This window comes from Podarcis cretensis (assembly GCF_951804945.1).
Source record: "Podarcis cretensis genome assembly, chromosome: 1".
In the NCBI taxonomy this organism is placed as follows: Eukaryota; Metazoa; Chordata; class Lepidosauria; order Squamata; family Lacertidae; genus Podarcis; species Podarcis cretensis.
The window spans coordinates 50,126,673-50,146,246 of NC_137170.1; the positions used below are offsets into that span (position 1 = coordinate 50,126,673).

Below are 19,574 nucleotides of genomic sequence, written 5' to 3' on the forward strand. Positions count from 1 at the left end.
GTGGGAGGGGTGATTCTAAATAATATAATAAGGCATTTAAAATGAGTTGTGAATTCCAAAAAAAGACGCATACAAGTTCTCCTCTCCCCTCCCCTCATTGCACCAAGTTCACATAAGGTGCTGGTTTATTTAAAGAATACACTCTGTGTGCAATATAAGTAATAAGTGACCTTTATTTTTGGTAAGCAAATAATGATGCAAGATATGCTAATTCCTTTCCAAAGGACAGAGAAAAACCTCCACAATTAAACATATGCTTATTCAAGTTTCATTTTTCAGTCAAGTACCTTATTTTCCATCATGATGTTACAAACTTGTGCTGAAGTTTTAAGCCATGTTAAAGATATGCTGGAACTTTTATAAAGCAGGGTTGTTTTTAATAATCTCAGGACCACTCTGGTGTATTGGGACCACACTGGCTCCTAGAACCACTTTGCTCCTCCATGGTCTTTTTTTAGTCTTGTACCAACTGTGTTCTCTGAACTCGCACATGGTTAAACTCTCTTCACCATCCCCAAGCTGCAGCTAAGAATACATTGATTATACACCTTATCGTTAGTGAGGACAGAGCTTAACCAAGAGCTCAGCTCAGTGTAATTGGGGGAGTAAAATCCTAGTAGGAACAGAGATGGATTATTTTTTTTAAAGAGGCTGCAAGCTCTGGGAACCCACACATTTCCATAGGCCATTCCGGTTATGCAGTTGCCTTTAGGTACCAAATGACACAGCCAACTCTCTGCAACAAAAGTTACTGTGTGTGAAGCGGTGCCTATGTACTTCTGGGGAGCATATTCTGCCAAGATGGAGCACACAAAGGGTCTTAGGTACCATGCCCAAGTAGGCTTTGGAACACACCATCCAATTCTACAAATAAGTGACTGCACTGACTGAGCTACAAGGGCAGTATCTGCTTGACAGCTCAATACACAACATTAGATGCACAAGATTGCACTGATGAAGCTGAATGCCAATAAGGCTTCAGGACAGTACAAAGATGAGCTGGCTTTTGTTTCCCTGCCTTTTGTTAGCATATAGTGGCTGTAGGCTGTACCACCATACCACCCCTGGCACTGGCAGCCAGAACAGCAGCATGGATGCAACTTGGAGCAATCTTGGTACTGCTTTCCATAACACTACAGTCTGCACACAAGCTGCAGCTGTTTTATACAACCCTCTATATTTATTTCCTGGCACAGTAGCCTGTAGTACTAAGCCACTAGGAAGTGAAATATATTACCTCACGGTTACATTTACAACAGTATACTTGAAGGCTAGGAATATTATTTTACATGTTTACATTAATGTGCAGTTTATAATAGCTCAAAATAGAGTGCAAGTAGATGTCAAGCTTCAACCTGGGTGTTGTGTAGAGATATACTGTATTACCTTAAAAAGCTATTTTGTTATCCCTTCACCCTTTCTCTTTCCATTTTTAAAGAAATATCATTACAGTCATGGTTTGTTTACAAGGCATATCTTTCACTTGGTTAATCAAATATTTTCCCCTATTTAACTAGCCTAGAATAGAACAGCACTTGTTGCAAAGCTCATTATAATACACAATATTGTATCCTCTGAAAGAAGTTTAGAATTTTCTTCCCTCATCCAAACAGATATGCCCATTTTTCTGTAATTACAATATTGTGGAACATCCTTTTCCAAATGTCAGTAGTAGAGTAATTGACAGATATCAATTTAGTTATATTGGATGATTTCTGAAAGCCCTCTTAATTATTGTTTGCCACAGTTGCATTTCTATAGCCAGAGCTTAGGCCACCACTCTTATCTCAAAGGACAGCAGGTGGCAGGCACATTTAATATATATAGTAATTTCTGCATTTAGAAGACTATGTCCAATTAATTTCTTAATCATCTTAGAAATTCAGAAGGGGGATAGGAGAAACAAAGGGGATTTTACTGTTAATACATCACTCTTAACCAGTATAGTATGCCAAAACCAGTATTTCATATACTGTCCTAGAATGCATCATGGATTACACCAGCATTTTCTTAACATTTAAACCTAAGATACTGATAGAAATATTTCACATGGCTGTAAAAGTAATTAAATTTAGACCTCATGGACATCAGCACCATAACCCTTAAGATGATGAAAAATACATACATCTGGGTAATGCACAGACTATACAATGCAGATAAAACACTTTCCATTCCTTAACAATAGTTAAAGAAGTGGGAGCAGGCCATGGCACTGTGTGCGCTCTCCCTAGCCTTCTCTTTGTGTGCGGATTCTACCATCCTTAACCATGAACCTTCATTTCTGCACAATCCTGAACATTTGTTAAGTCTTGTAAGATAGGATTTGTAAACCACTTCAAATACTGATTCTGAATGCCAGTGATCAAGCTTCACCATGGTTTAACAGTAGTGTAGACATAGCAAAGCATAGTTAAGACAAGGGAAGGAAGGGGATTTGTGCGAGAAAAAGGAAGGGGAAAGGACTGAATAATCCCATAGCCCATTCCTGATCCCCTATGCATGCTTAAAGGGTGGGAAGCCTTATATCTGCACTAGCCCAGAGTTTCTGAATTTTGTTGTCTACTATCACCTCAAAGCAAAGCAAGGAAGAAACACAACATTCATTTTTCTGCTTTGTATTCTAAGCAAAGTTGACAATTTGAGATAAATCACTATTTTGCAGGTTGACAGTGATACATAGATTATTCCATATCACGTCTATTTTCTACCCAAAGGCTTCATTCGATAGAGGCACATTGTTGAGTGATTTTACAATCTCTTGATAAATGTGCTATGCTTAAAGATCATATGCATATACTCTGCAGAGGAGGGGAGCTGTTGGTTGATTCCAGATTTCTCTTTTCTCCCATGGTGGGGGAGTGGATCATAATACTAAGAGAGGAATTTCAGTTCTTAAATAGTATTACCCCCTCCCCCCAATTCTCCATATGTCAATGTATACTGTATGTTCAACTATGAACACAAAAAAGTTTCAATCCTGCTTGGATTTTCTGTTTAATCCTTCAGAGAAAAATATGAAAGAACATGGAAAGACTAATTCTTAACTATTAGGTTATATTCAACTACATGTTGAAGTAGTTCCAGTGTATGACAGTATATAAAAATAAAAGCTATGATTGAGAACAAAGAAAACTATTCATATTCACATTAAGGGTGCCACAAAGCAACAAAGCTAATCAGTTTCAAAGGCAGCTACAATTAGAGAAGTTTCATAAATGCAATAGCTGTAATATTTGAACCTTTATGGGTATTTTCAATTGCATATAAGGATATGCTGGTTCTAGAAACAGAACACATCAGGTTCCTAATTTAGTAACATTCACATTCTTCCACTAGTTTTGTTTTACAACAGTATCAATTAAATCCAGGATGATAACTGGGTTACTTAATATTATAAACTCCACTTTATAACTACCTACATGATCAACAGCCATGAGACACCTTGTGCCTAGGTATAAAAATACAAGAAAATATTCTAATATTCATCATCCCAAAGTCTGTTTCCTTGGTTATAAAAGACAAATTTACATTTTAAGGAAGCAAAGTATTCTTTAAAAAAATCCATATAAGAATTTCTATTTTCATAAAAATATAGCTTCCCATCTAAACTCTTCTATAGTCCCATGTGTTAACCGTGGCTCTCAATCAATTGATATAGCAAAGAGGAAAAAATTCATAAAATACCACATCTAAAATATCAGCAGATATATATATATATATATATATATATATATATATATATATATATATAAAACCTTCCATAGGACTTACTGTTATTTAATTAGCTGTGAATCTGATTTACAAACTAACTAAAGACAAAAAAGTTTGAAATATTTACAATGTACACATCTTCAAAAATTGCAGTGCGATTAGATAATGGAATGTTTCAACAACAATTTGAAGCCCAAGAAGGCAACTTCAAATCAAAGTAGCCCCTTTATACATTTGAGAGTACTTGTAGATTAATTCCTTCATTCCCCTTGTAGGTATATTCCTTTATCCAATATTCTGTACAGGTGTTTTTGCAAACTACCATCATGTCCGCAACATAATTAACTTAAAAACGTTAAATAACAATCAGTTTTTATAGTGACCAGGGACTGTATACATATATTTACCTTGAGAAAAAACTCTAGTCAGAAAAGGTAAATTTAAAGCAGCCGCTTGAAAGTGTTTTCAAATGATTAAAAATGTAGTGGCTTGTTCAAAATGTCAATGTCTGGTAAAAAGGTAGTGAAAGATCAGACATTCAAAATCACAGTAGAATGGTGTCAGACTGTATGCGTATTATTTTTTAAAGCACACAGTTAATTCGTGCACACAGAGGACTAGAGGTTAATCCATCATCTAATATACAGGGTGAGCATTCTTCTATTGGCAAGGTCCTTTTCTTCCTTGTAACTGTTTCACCGTAGCCAGGAGGATGGAACCCACTGAGGTTCTGTATCAAGTTTGTTAATTAAACGAAGTAATTCTTGGTATGCTTTGTCAATATCAGAATTCACAATAGCTGTGTCGAAGTAATGGCCATTATTTTGCTCCATCTCTCGGGTTTTCTCTATAATTTCTCGAAGTTCATCAGGCTGAAATTTAAACGAAAGTATATTATGATATTTATGGATATATTACACAAAAATGTCAGAGTCTTGTGAAAAAGCAGCATTAGATTGATTAGGACGAAACAAAGTACTGGCAGGTCTGAAAGTCAAGCCGCATCTATCACTAGGGCACAATCTTATAATCCCTGGGATAATGTCCCAGGGATCATGGGAGTTTGCAGAACTCCCTTTTGCTGATAACCATCGTCATCTCCTCATTCCAAGCAAAGATCAGGACCTAAACAAGACTGTTGACTAAACCTGCAGGAAAATCCTCTAATGACCTCATAAAAACATCTGGATCCATTAGGGTTTGGGAGCAGACCTTCTAATTTGATCCTTCCCTCCTATGGAGGTTATAAATCAAATTAGATCAGATGATGATCTGTCCATGACAGAATCACAACTGGCTCCCACAACATAGAAACAGTCCAGTGTGTTTCCTGCCACCATGTTAGCCCGGTTATAGTTTCAGAAAGGGCCATGGTTGGCATGGAGGCCATAACATCCTGAGCTTCTTCAGATGAAGCAACTTTGGCATAAACACTGAGGATTCCCAGTACAAGCTGCCTCAAGGTCCTCAACACTATGTCCAAGATTACCTCCAAGAGCTTAGGGAGGGAGACTTTTAGGCAGCAGAATAGATGATACACCAATATAACCCCTGTCCTGTCTTGGGTTTCCAATACCAGGTATACACATGCAACCCTGATCACCTGTCAAACAGGATATCTGATCTGGGGGCTGAACCCCTAAAGGACAAATCTACCCCCTACCCCTTGGCCAAGCTTAAATAGCTGATGTGCTGTGAAACCTGGAAGATTCTATTTTAAAAAGGGAACTGAATGCAACTTTAGTGATCACCAACAGTCATGTCAGCCAGCTTAGATGGCTTCTGCTTTTTGTCCTGTTCTAAGTACAGTGGTACTTTGGTTTGCAGCTGCTTTGCATTACAACCATTTTGGATTACAGCCATGTGAAACCCGGAAGTGCGTGTCCCTTTTTTTTGGATTACAACCAATTTTGGGGGGGAGGCCCCATTGGCAAAAGCACGCCTTGGGTTACAACCTGTTTTGGTTTACAACTGGACCTCTGGAATGGATTATGGTTGTAAACCAAGGTATCACTGTACCTTAATCCATTCCAGAAATCTGTTCTTAAACCAAAACGTTCTTAAACCAAGGTGTGCTTTCCCATAGCAGTGGGGGACACAGTTTACAAATGGAACACACTCAACAGGAAGCGAAACATGTTCTTATTCCAAGGCAAAGTTCACAAACCCAAACACCTACTTCCAGGTTTGCAGCATTCATAATCCAAGTTGTTCATAAGCTAAGCCATAGGTAGGCAAACTAAGGCCCGGGGGCTGGATCCAGCCCAATCGCCTTCTAAATTTTGCCTGCAGACGGTCTAGGAATCAGCATGTTTTTACATGAATAGAATGTATCCTTTTATTTAAAATGCATCTCTGGGTTACTTGTGGGGCCTGCCTGGTGTTTTTATGTGAGTAGAATGTATCCTTTTATTTAAAATGTATCTCTGGGTTATTTGTGGGGAATAGGAATTCATTCATTTCCCTCCCCCCAAAAAATATAGTCCAGCCCCCCACAAGGTCTGAGGGACAATGGACTGGCCCCCTGCTGAAAAAGTTTGCTGACCCCTGAACTAAGCTGTTCTTAAACCAAGCTACCACTGTAATACATTGACAAACTGAAAACACTATCAAAAACAGCTGGCCAGCACCACCTGGTGGCAGAAACTAGGAGGAACACATCAAAACAGAGAATCCAAAAAGAAAAAATTCAGCAGGAATTCAACATCTGCCACACATTCTGTCTATAATAAAGGGAATACCAAGTACAGTGGTGCCCCGCAAGACGAATGCCTCGCAAGACGAAAAACTCGCTGGACGAAAGAGTTTTCCGTTTTTTGAGCTGCTTCGCAAGACAAATTTCCCTATGGGCTTGCTTCGCAAGACGTTTGTTTCCTTTTTCTTAAAGCTGCTAAGCCGTTAATAGCCGCTAAGCCGCTAATAGCCGTGCTTCGCAAGATGAAAAAACTGCAAGACGAAGAGACTCGCAGAACGGATTAATTTCGTCTTGCGAGGCACCACTGTAAAGTAGAATTTTATCAGTAGAATTTGTAACCAATGCACACATGTGAGTGGAAAAATTTCAGCTCATGCAACAAGACCTCTACTTTCTCCATCCATGCTCAACATGCTAGAGGTTTTGGGGACTCTCAAGAGGAATGTGGCAGCTTCCTTGCTTGAAAGGGTGACGTGGTGTCAGCTTCCCCACCCCTCATATGTATATTTACTTAAAAGTGTCCCAATTCAGTAAGCCTCATCACATATTACTGATGTGTATTTGGACACAAGCTGAAGGAGGATGTCATAACCCTGAACAGGAGCAGCAGAACCCACCAACATTGAATTCTGTGGCATAAAGTTAGGTCTGCAATCCTGCCTGTGTCTTCTCATACTGAATTTTGTGACTGCTGCGTGCTACACAGTTAGCATATTTGAAGAAAATGTGTATCGGAGCACCAAGGGCCGAATGCACTGTTATAAACACTACATGTGAATATTACCTTTGGATTTTTGCCCTCTTTGGCCAGTAATGCACGAAGCCGCTCTTGTGAAGGTGGTGCAATGAAGATAATATATGGCTTCAAGTCTGAATTGCGAAGGCTCTTCAGTGACTGTTGGGAAATATAAATCTGTACTATTAATATTTTCATAAAACAAAGCAAAACTATAATTCATACCAATTATCTATTGTCAATACAATTTATGCATGCAACATTATACATAAATGGTGACTCTCTACACTAATGATTGTGCAAGGCTTCTACCTAGAAAAGCCAGTTTGCTCCTGGAGAAACTAGCTTAACAAGTTACAACATGTGATCTCAAAAATCGTTCAGTTGGGGCTGCACAAATAACCAAAAAAAGGAACTTAAACTTCATGAATTACACAAGCTAGCAAAGAGATAGTTACATTGAAACTAGAGCTGAAAACTGCAACTGGTATAGGGTAGCCGAGTCCAATTTTCCTAATAGTAGACCATGCCACTTATCCAGATGACAGTTCTTCTGACAGCAGCAAAATGGAGAAGACAACAGAAAAATGATGTAAACCTACATAACGAACATGTATGCAATTCTAAAATGATTATGTGTACAGGAACTGTGAGGATCTGACGTTTTATATTCTAATGACTAATTTTTTTGAATTTGGACAGTCCACATTCTTACTATGAGTTGCTCTTTACGTGGTGAAGAATATAATATTCTATACCCTTGCTAAGTGTGGTTACAATAATTCTGCTATTTATAGTATTAGTGTATTTTTATAGAGTAATTTGCTATTTCTTCATATTTAGTCTTGAAAACACAGATGGCATAATTTAAGACTTAGCAACATGTGGTCTACAGATGCCTTTAAATGACCTAACAAGATGAGGATTCTGAAGAAAGTCTAACATGACCACAGTGAAAGTGGATGAAGCATAAAGAACCTTTGATTATAGCTGCTTCTCACTGTGTATGGTGCATGAGTTACACTGGTGATTGCTATGGTAAACACGAAATGTGAATGGGAGACTGAAAGCAACATTACTGCATGTCCACTGCATGTTTAAAGATGCGTATCTTCCTGTCACATGTCTACTGGGGTAGGGAAAGTTACAATGGGTAGTTCTCCAAAGAGAAAACTGAAGAGTGATGTATTTAGAAATTAGTCTTATGAAAACTGCTCAGTACATATAACCACTGAATATGTAGAGTGGGCAACTAATGTACAAATTTATTGCCTGTATAGAAGCATATTAGGGAAGTTGCATACATCTGATCTAGGAGAAAATTTAGTGTATACATAGACAGATTTCACATTTGTATCAAAACCAACTGAAGGCCTTCATCAACAACACATTCTAACTGAACTACTGCAACACAGAACCTAGGATTTCAATGTCCAAAAGAACTTCTATTACCTGTGTATGGATATTTAAAAGACATATCTTTCCAGAATTGATCACTTGCCGGACAGAGTCTATGCTGGTACCATACAGATTCTTCTCGAATTCACCATGCTCAATAAACTTTCCTGCTGCTATGTCGGCCTCAAATACTTGCCGTGATACAAAATGGTAATCTCTGCCAGCCACTTCATTGTCTCTCCTATTTCGTGTTGTATCTGAAAAGACCAGTAAACAAATCTAATTTAAGACTTCTGTGTCTTTTAACTGTTTTGAAGGCATTTTTGTTATGTCAGTTTGCAAGGTATGAAAAACAGCTACTTGGAAAGAAACCCTTTTCAGCAGAATGTATAAGTGCAAAATTAACAATGTTGACCTTTAGAGTCTTTCAGCCAGAAAGAATTGCAAACTCTTAACTGGGCTAAAAAAATAGTTCCATAATACAGCAGTCTCTGGCACATGTCCAACTGTGCATAATACATGTGCAGTCATGCAAATGTACTTCAAACAAAAACATGAAGCAGGGGATGTCAGATGCAACTGAAAATACAGGAGAATGCAAGGTAGCAAAATCACCTTCCTGTAAATGAGAATTTAACTAAGTTATTTCAATAAACTGCCTTGTTCTTATGAATGGGATCAAAGTAGTGGTACAATCAGAAAAGGGACTTTGTGGCAGAAGTCCAGGGCTCCACTCAGCAGAATAAGTAGAAGGGCCCAAAATGGAACAGGGCTGCCTTGCTACATTTTTAGTTAACTTAATACACATCATCATCCAATGATGTGGGGGGAAGAGTTATAATACCATTAAAAATTACATATCTGCATCACTGGGTCAAAGGACATTTTTTATGGTTAACTCCCTACATTTGTATTGGGGAAGAATTTACTAAAGCAACTTCCCTCCATACTAAGGTATATAGTGTGGTACTGAACTGAACTTGCAAAAATGATGTAAGGCCAGGCAGCAAGGGTTTGACATCAGAACACAAGACAGTTACATGCCCCAGCCTTTCAACTTACGAGGAACTGCAGAAGCAAATCTGTCAGCTTCGTGATTCATTAACCTTTGCCGAAGTTCATTTTGGCCACAGTTTTGTGGACCGATCAGGACAATGGGTCGTTTCCTATTCGCTGGTTGGTGATAAAGGGACATTTCCTCATAAGTCAAGATCTCCTCGTTGTCATAATCTTGAGAAAACAAGGCCAAAATAAGTATGGCATTTTTTTATTAGGAAGAAATAAACATGGGGTGATATTCAACTATATTTTACTCAAGAGTAGGCCTGCTGAAATTAATGTACCTAGCTGCCATGTTCATTAATTTCAGTGGGTCTACTCTAAGTAAAACTGAGTTGAATACCTTAGAACAGCTTAAAAAAATACGCCTTTTATTGTTGTGTAATAGTTTTTTAATTATCATTTCTTCACATTAATTGAATGCCAAAGGATCAGTGTCCAAGGCTTATCACTTCTAAAATCAATGTTTATTACAGTCACAGACCAGCAGTTTACTTCTAAAACATAAAAACCCATAGAAAATTCACTATTATAATCAGGAAAGAAATATTAGAAAACATATAGTCCAAATAATATAGAAATAACTATGGGTGAATATTTATGCACAATAATTTTAACACATCGTAAGCTGAAAAATGAATCAGTTGCACTAACCAGAAAAAATACTGGAAGATAGCTGAAATCCCTTCTTACCGTCATTTTTATTGGCATTATACAGAACCTTTTTCCTTTTCTTTTTATTTTTCTTCGCACACCAAAGTTTCCCTAGAAGTTAAAAAATAGAGAGCCAAAGTTGTCCAAATATGTAACTAAGTTTCCAGCTGCTGCAATTATTTATTTTATAAAGCATGTTAAATTGATAGCTGTTGTACACAAATTAAACACAAGGCAGACCCTGCTCACACAGACTTACAATCTAAAGAAGGAAAGGAGAACGTGTGCTACTTCAGATGTTGCTGGTCTATAACTCCCATCATACCTGATCATTGGCCATGCTAGCTGGGGATGATGGGAGTTGGACCAACAACATGTGGCCACCTTGATCTCAAGGAACAGCTATGACATGTTAGGGAGGAAGAAATAGTAAGTAAAATGAATAAGCCATGGGGAAAGAAGTGTCTTAAGGAGGCACTTGGAATATCAAAACAGAGGATAGTTGTTATATTGGAAATGTGATATCAATTTTTTAAAGAACGGGCTATACTAGCAAGAACAAGTAGAAGAAAAGTTCATAGAGGTTTGTACTCCCTACTTGGTCTGTATATCAGTATTAAGGAACTGCTACTTCTGTCTTCCGTCAATGGGACCACACAGGCAAAACTGTTCATTCCCTTGGTTATTTATCTTTTTAATTTTTAAAAATAAACACACACACCCCTACCTGAGTACAATACATCCAAATATGTAATAAAGGAGGACAAAGCACATGGTACCACTTCTAGATTCTACCCGAGTCAAAGTGCAATAGATGGCTAAATCACACTCAGAATAGACCCATGTAGATGCCTGCTGATTTCAGTGAATCTAACACTGAGTACATTAAGTTTCACCCAAAGAGTTGGATATAATGACAGTATCTCAGCAAAAGTTGCTTGGTCAGTTCAGCTCTCCTTAAACATGTTATGAAAGCTGTGGATAAATGCTCACTATCACTGAAGTATTTGAACTGAAAAAGAGGAGGCACAGTTCAAGGACTGAGTTTCTTTTAAGATTATTAGTTATCACAGGTATTTCATGAAGATTTTAATTTACCTGATTTTTCTGGTTCTTTGTCTTCCTCTATAGTTTGCTTCATAGCTTCTCTTTGTTGCTGAAAACTTTTCCCTTAATGATAGAATACATTTAATAATTAGCAATGAGAAATTATTGCCATTTCAGAGTACACCACTGTTTCAAGAGTGATCACATTTCAAAAATGCACTGAGATTTTGATCCCTATAAGCGCTTTGAGGAAGATAATCCCACAATAAGAATTCTTCTCATACCTCTGCATCAGTTTTTTCATTTTGTTTTTGTTTTTAAATGCCAAAGTTAAAAGACATATACAACATTAGGACTCCTGTTGGGAATTTGGTCACATCAGCAGTCTCAACTCACCAAAGGAGGAGACTATGCAACAACAATTCAAAGCAACATCCCAGTACAGTGGTGCCTCGCAAGATGAAATTAATCCGTTCCGCGAGTCTCTTCGTCTTGCGGTTTCTTCGTCTTGCGAAGCACGGCTATTAGCGGCTATTAACGGCTTAGCGGCTATTAACGGCTTAGCGGCTTTAAGAAAAAGGAAACAAACTCACAAGAACTCGCAAGACGTTTCGTCTTGCGAAGCAAGCCCATAGGGAAATTCGTCTTGCGAAGCACCTCAAAAAAGGGAAAACTCTTTCGTCTAGCGAGTTTTTCGTCTTGCGAGGCATCACTGTAGTTCAACGACAATGGTATCTGAAACTTCTTTGTAAAAAAACATATTCAATATACACAAATACTCCATGATTAAATACCTGGAATGAGGCCTGCCAAAGGCTGATTTTCCTCATCTCCATCTCGATAGGCCTGCCACCAGTTTGGATCTTCTTGGCTGATGACATGGAGTATATCTCCCTTTTGAAAGGATAAGCCTAGCTCTCTGCATGGGACATAGGGGTCATCAGATGGATCATAGTCAAAGTGAGCTTTCACATGGATCTAGAAAATATAGAGGTATACACATAAATATGGACTGGAATTGCAAGTATTAATCTCTGACAATATGTTCCTTTTGTATATAAGAGATCCCACTTTCACTTCAAATACAGAATGAAGAGCTCAAGCATAAATAAAAATATAAACTACTGGTATAGAAGGCAATTAAAAATTAGGAACAATTAACTGGGCAGTAAGTAACTTGGAAGTGGCAAGAGGGCTTCCCCTCTACAGCTTAGACCTGAAAAGGCAGACTCAAATTTAAATCAGAGAGACAGGAGAGCACTAATTTTCTATTCTCTTATGACCTCCAAAGGAAAGTTTGCCTCTGCCCAGCCATTATGGATTGTGTGTGAACTCAAGCTGGGTCTGCCTGCTTTCCTGCTTAACTATCCCAAGCAACTTGTCCCAAGCAAGCTCCAACCAGTTTCTCCATCCAAATTGTCAGGGAAAGTGCAGCATTACAAAGCTGCAGCACATGTACATGCACGTGGGAGATGGCTAGGAAAAGTGTGCTCCAGATATTTCTGTGCACTCATTATTATCAAGGTGTTTTTTCCAAGCACAATCAACCAAGTAACACAGAGATGTCAGACAGCTAGAACAAACTTTCTTGTAACAAACTACCAATTTTAAAATAAATTTGACACTTGCGTTATGAAAACATTGATGACTTGATGTTTGTTCCTGCTTCCCCCTGCCTCCACCACTTTCATTTTTTAATGAGAAGTCATTCTGCTTACATAGGGCGGGGTGGGAAATGTCACTCTGAGCTCAATGAAAGGGCACTTTGATGCATAACTATAAGAGGAATATCCTGGTGACACAGAAGAAAGTGGGGTAGGCGCAGGCAAATGAATCTTAATGGAAAGCACACCCCAGATCAAGGCACTATCTACCATTTTGCATATGCAACTCACTACAGAAACAAGACACTTAATAGCAAATATCTAAGGAGCTTAAGGAAAAAAATCAATACAACAAATGTGGTTTCTGCTCTCAGAATCTAGTATGAAAACCTTATTTCTTCACTAAGACATAAGTAAACACTCAAGACATTTCTAAACTGAAAGGTTCCCTCCTTAAAGCTGATGCAGTTTTGTGATGAAAATGAAGATGGTTTGTAACAGATGGTAATGTAGAACCTGAAATGGGATAAACAAGTAACGGATTGTACTAAAAAATTATGTGCATGAAAAAGGACATTTGCACAGCAGGGCTTCCTTCCCCTTCTCTACTGGCCACTGTGCCCTCCCCAAAGCCTCCTGTGGAATTGGGACTGCAGGGAAGATCTGGGAAATAGTACAGGGAGAGTTAAAAATCAGATGAAGATAGCTTGTATTAGCAGCACATGACATGCTAGAAACATCTGTTGTGTTTAACAGTTCACGTCTAATCACCCAGAAAGCCTTTTGCTCCATCATCCAATCCTTATCTACTTTTCTCCTGCCTCTTAAACAGGAAATCTTGCTCTCCAAAGACATCCCTCTAATATTTCCAGTCACTCAAAGGATTGTAAGTGTCCCAAAACCCATTTTTTCCTCCTCCTCAAAATGCCTACACAGGAAAAGGTAATGCTTGGCAATGCAAAGGATAAGAATAGTTTTATTATTCTCCTTGCTTCACATAACAAATGGATTGCCTGTGTCATGTATTTTCAATAGTGTCAAAAAGTGATGTTATGATTGAAATATTTGGTCGAGTAGCAGGTTTTAAATTGAACAAACAAAAAACGGAAGTGTTGGAAAAAAACTTAACAATGGAAGAAAGAGAGAGTTTTCAGAATGAAACAGGCCTGGAAATAACAAAAAGGGTAAAATACCTGGGGTTAAACTTAACATCCAAGAATGTGAATTTATTTAAGGATAATTATGAAAAAACTTGGGCAGAGGTTAAGAAAGATCTGGAAATATGGTCAAGGTTGAAACTTTCCTTGTTAGGCCGAATTGCTACTATTAAGATGAATGTATTGCCTAGAATGCTGTTTTTATTTCAGACGTTACAGATTTTGGACAGGATGGATTGTTTCAAGAAGTGGCAGAAAGACATATCAAAATTTGTCTGGCAGGGCAAAAAGCCCAGAATTAAATTTAAGATTTTAACTGATGCAAAGGATAGAGGGGGGTTTGCCCTGCCGGACTTAAGACTTTACTATGAATCGGCAGCTTTCTGCTGGTTGAAACACTGGCTACTTCTTGAGAACACTGACATTTTGGACCTGGAAGGGTACGACAATAGTTTTGGTTGGCATGCATATTTATGGTATGACAAGGTAAAGGTGTACAAAAGTTTTAAAAACCATATTGTGAGGAAAGCATTGTATAACGTTTGGATTAGATATAAAGATCTGCTGGAAAGTAAAACCCCTAGGTGGGTGTCACCAATGGAAGCTAGGGAAGTAAAAAAGCTTAATATGGACTCTAAATGGCCAAAATATCATGAAATTTTAGAATATGATGGTGAAAGGGTGAAACTTCAGAGTTATGAGAAACTAAAGCCTAAGGTTCGAGATTGGTTGCATTATCATCAGATAAATGAGACATTTAAACAGGACAGAAAAATAGGATTTCAGAAAGAGAAGTCAAAATTAGAAACAGAACTGTTGGAACCCAATACTAAGAATTTATCAAAAATGTATAACTTGCTGTTGAAATGGAATACACAGGATGAAACGGTAAAATCAGCTATGATTAAATGGGCACAAGATATCGGTCATGATATTATGTTTGCTGACTGGGAACAGTTATGGACCACCGGTATTAAATTTACTGCATGTAATGCTTTAAAAGAAAGTATTATGAAAATGATCTATCGGTGGTACATGACCCCAGTCAAGCTTGCAAAAATTTATCATTTGCCTAACAATAAGTGTTGGAAATGTAATGAGACTGAAGGCACTTTTTACCACCTTTGGTGGACCTGCCCAAAGATTAAAGCTTTCTGGGAAATGATCTATAATGAAATTAAGAAGGTCCTTAGGTGGACTTTTCCTAAGAAACCAGAGGCTTTTCTCTTGGGCATGGTTGGCCAATTGGTGTTAAAGAAGGATAGGATTTTCTTTATGTATGCCACCACAGCAGCAAGAATTCTACTGGCAAAGTATTGGAAGACGCAAGAACTACCTACTCTGGAAGAATGGCAAACAAAGGTGATTGACTTTATGGGACTGGCCGAGATGATGGGCAGAATCCGTGACCAGGGGAAAGAGACAGTGGAAGAGGACTGGAAGAAATTTAAAATATATCTCAAGAACAATTGTAAAATTGACGAATGTTAAGATGTCAGGGGGTAAGAGGTAAAGAAATTGCAGCAGTAATCAAAAAAAACTAAAGGAACTTTTATGAAAGGGAATTAAGATAATGGACCTAAGGGTTGCTAAAGAATCACTAAACAAGAATGCAGGGATGGGGAGGTATGGGGAAGTCAAAAGAAAGAAGGGTATGAAACGATCAGTTGGAAATTATGTTGTTTTGTGGTACTTTTGTTATCTGTTTGAAAAACGAATAAAAATTATTATAAAAAAAAAAAGTGATGTTATGGTAGGGTTGCCATACGTCTGGAATTTCCCAGACCTAGCCGGAAAACTGAAGCTGGAAGCACTGTCTGGACGTATGGCAACCCTATGTTATGGGACAACTTACAATTGCTGCCACCAACATTTTCAAAATCTCTTCTTAAATCATGGCTAAATTAAATGTAGTCTACTATTCAGTGAAGGAGACACACGAGACTTCAATAGCAACAAAAAGAGAATATAAAACCGACTGAACACCTGCAATTAAGGTAAGTTATACACTGGAAATATGCCACAAGAACATACCACTGTCTCTTTTGTGGGTGGTGGCTTACTCTGCTGACTGGGAATCAGGACAAATGTCAGCGTGCCGTGCATGTCCGCCTGTGAGGAAAAGCACATTCATTAGTAAGTGACAACTTAAAAACAGCCTTGAAGTTAGACACTCACTCACGGGGAGCAACAATGGGTTGGGTGAAGGGGAGGGGAGGAATTTCAAGCTGCTCCTCTTACAGGTCTTTCTTCTCCCTGAACTCTAATCTTAGTTTCCCTACCTCTATTTGGAAGTGCTCTAGTCTAGCATATTTATGTGACAAATTGCCTCCACTTTTCAGAAAACAGCCTGGTCCCCAAACAAGGAGATAAATGGCTTCACATGCTTCAGGTCACCGTTGAGACAAAGAATGCTTGATTAAGTGGACTCTGGTATAACCCAGGAAGGCAATTCTTGTGCTTTATGTCTCAAGTCTCACCTCTTAATGTCAACAGGCATGGCTAGCCCAGACACTACACCCATAAGTAATGTGCCAGGCTAGGTAATGTTAGAATAAAGTCAGATGGTGCTGCTAGGGCAGCACAATTGGAATTTACTAAGGAAATGAAAATGACACCCAAAGCCAGGATGATGCAGCTTTGTAGCTGAAGACAGTCCATGGGAATTATTCAATTCAAAGCTGACTGGACAAAAAGGACATGGAACCTTCTGGAGTGCCAGGTTAAAAGAAGAGTTGGACTTCGATCATTTCCTAGTATGTCCTAATACAAACTTGGAACATTTCCTAATAGGTTCTGGCATATTCAGGAACAGGTGGTGCAGAACAATCCACATTCTAGACATAAAAGTCTCATACAATTATACATAGCATTCAAGTAATATAATCCTAAATACTTTAATAAAGCCCTGCTTATATAAAATGTCTCACTCCTAGGACTGCACTCTGCTACACCTCTGGGAAAGAAGCATTTCAGGACTGATGAGCAAGTATTAACAACCCTGCAAGCTGCTACCATTTGTGCTGAAGGCAATTTCAGAAGGCTGTCCTCCTCTGACCTTTGAAACTGTAACAAGACATAGGCTGTCTGCAAGGTATGCAGGGGTCAAACATTTTAAGCATAGCTGCTGGCAAAACATATCAAAGTCTGAACTGGAATTTAACAAATTTAAATGCACAAGTCGGATCATAGTAAGTAGCAGAATACCATGAAAAGCAAGGCTCAACATACCAGTAAATCAAAAACCTCATTAACATCCTTTCCACGAATTTCAATTCCATTAATTTCCAGAACTTCATCACCTTCATGCAACAGCCCACTCTTCTCTGCAGCACCTCCCTTCACTATTCGACTAATGATGACTGAATCCATTTCATTGCGTACTGTAGCGCCCTGCATAATTAAAAGTGATAATTTAAAAGTGTCAGAAATTTTCTATAATTGTGGTGCAGTGGATAAAGCAGAATTGGGAAGACACAGGTTCAAATCCCCAATCAGTCTTGGGTCAGTCTATAACTCTAGTCTAACTCACTTCATAAGACAATGTAAATAACATTTCTGAAAATACAAGTTCTCTACAGATTCTAAGGAATACTGTAATTCTATAGTTAGCACATCAGAGAAAAGTCTAAGAGAAGACAAAAACAACAAAATGAGCCTGAATAAGCTTTTCTTGTTTTGCAGGGAGGCACAGTATCCAGCTCATCAAAACATATTCTTCCCATTTTTAGTTGGGATTTTGAAAGCTTATCTTCTTAATGAATTTTAATTATTGATTTACACTGTTTTTATGATGCTCTTATATTGCTATCGTGTTGTGCTTCTAGATGATATGGCATTTAATAGATTTATTACTGTTATTCTGGATTTGTTAGCCACATTGACATTTGAAGAAGAGAATGTGAAATGATCATGCAATCACTATTAAAAACATTTAATGATTGCAATTAAAGGAACAAGACAGGGAGGGTCTTAGCCTTACCTGCAGCACCTCATGTAGTAATGGTGCTGTTAAATCAAATCTGTGCTAAGGACTTTGCCTTGGGTATTATGTTGTAACCAATCTTTTTTAATTACAGAATGTGTTACATTAGCATCAATATTTGTGGCTCAGTGAGTTAAAACCTGCCCTTTCTTTGGTTGCTATATAGCCGTAGTCAAGGACAGTTACCCACAACGTTGGAGGGGGACAAGGAAAGGATCATTTCATCCCCATGAAGTGACATTTTATTATTCTTTCTGATCCACAACACCAGAAACCTTGTTTAGGTGGTGATGAGGGTTGAGCCATGTTCAGGTCCTAGTGGAACTACCAAAAGGTGGAGCCTAGGCATGCTTACTTATTGATCTTTGTTAGGAATTACCACATGGAAATTCTGAAATGCATAAAGCAGTGAGGAAAATACTAGTGTATGAAGAAACACAGTAGGACTACCAAATCTGTATCTTAAATTCAAAATACTGTAGCTTCAGCCACTGATCAGATTTGAGAGGTACATTATGGAATACAGGAACAGGCAATTAAGTTCAATTTTCCAATAAAAACGTCATTCTACAAACAAGCAAAAATGAAAACCACCACCTAGGTCTTCCAACAATAGGATATAATTAAATTTTCAGCATAGCCTGAGAACATGAGCCATCAATTTCATGTTCCAGTCCAGAAAATCAGTGGTACAGTAGGAGTGCTACAAATGAATGCTCTTGCACTATAGTTTACAAGTGGAACTGCAATTGATCATCTATTCTCCAAGAGGTCTACTGCTTCTTAAAGCGTTCATCTCACCTTAAAGTGCAGGAATGAAATAGTTATGTGGGCACACTCATTCTCTCAACATTTTTGAAGTTGTTGCTTCTCAGACATTTTAGTAGTGTGCATGAGGAAGATATGATTTGTGGCTTGGGGAGGTATGTGCATGTACAGTACATTAATAAACCTTTGACAACCCAATCTCTTTGCCAGCTACAGCGTCCTCTCCTTGTCAAAAGTGTCAAAAGCTGGAGAGTTAGACCTGTTACCACTGCTGTTCAAAGCTGGATAACAGTTATCCAGTCTGATTTGGTACCTTTATGTAGAGCACAGCCACAGGTTTTTAGAGCTGTGTGCTGAGACTTTATTCAATAACAACGGACAATGGAGAATATGAGACATTTCCAGAAGTGGTGAGAAGGGTGTGGCTGGAGTGATGTCTTAATCGACTATGAATAGATTAGAATACACTGAGGACCATAATGTAAGATTTAGATAAGATATATATGTGTGTGAGATATTATATCATACAAGATTATATCTTGTATTTCATTTGTAGTTTGAAATTTTTGTTTCTGTATACTGTCATTGCTATCCTCACACATGAACACAATAAAAAACCTTTAAAAACCCACAATGTAAGGATACTGCTTTTACTCCAATTAAGAACTGCTGTTTTCAAGGGGAGCACTAAGGAACCCCTGAAAATATGTGTAACTGTTTTATAAAAGCAACAGCACAGCTGAATTTTCCCTCATTAAAA

The 19,574-nt window shown here is 38.1% G+C and overlaps 1 protein-coding gene across 4 annotated transcripts in view; it reads right to left on the bottom strand.

Moving 5' to 3' along the window:
• Window positions 1-155: 155 nt before the first annotated feature.
• Window positions 156-19,574, bottom strand: part of PALS1 (protein associated with LIN7 1, MAGUK p55 family member) — a 58,594-nt gene continuing 39,175 nt past the window's right edge. For 3 of the 4 annotated variants that reach the window (XM_079951445.1, XM_079951446.1, XM_079951447.1), the window contains 9 exons: window positions 17,293-17,454; window positions 16,096-16,173; window positions 12,095-12,278; window positions 11,352-11,423; window positions 10,254-10,364; window positions 9,603-9,770; window positions 8,595-8,797; window positions 7,191-7,301; window positions 156-4,583 (listed from right to left, as the gene is read on the bottom strand). In XM_079951445.1, coding sequence (XP_079807571.1) covers window positions 4,407-4,583; window positions 7,191-7,301; window positions 8,595-8,797; window positions 9,603-9,770; window positions 10,254-10,364; window positions 11,352-11,423; window positions 12,095-12,278; window positions 16,096-16,173; window positions 17,293-17,454 — 1,266 coding nt within the window. In that variant the 3' untranslated portion in view covers window positions 156-4,406. The remainder of the gene's footprint in view (window positions 4,584-7,190; window positions 7,302-8,594; window positions 8,798-9,602; window positions 9,771-10,253; window positions 10,365-11,351; window positions 11,424-12,094; window positions 12,279-16,095; window positions 16,174-17,292; window positions 17,455-19,574) is intronic. The other variant, XM_079951448.1, reaches the window with a different exon arrangement.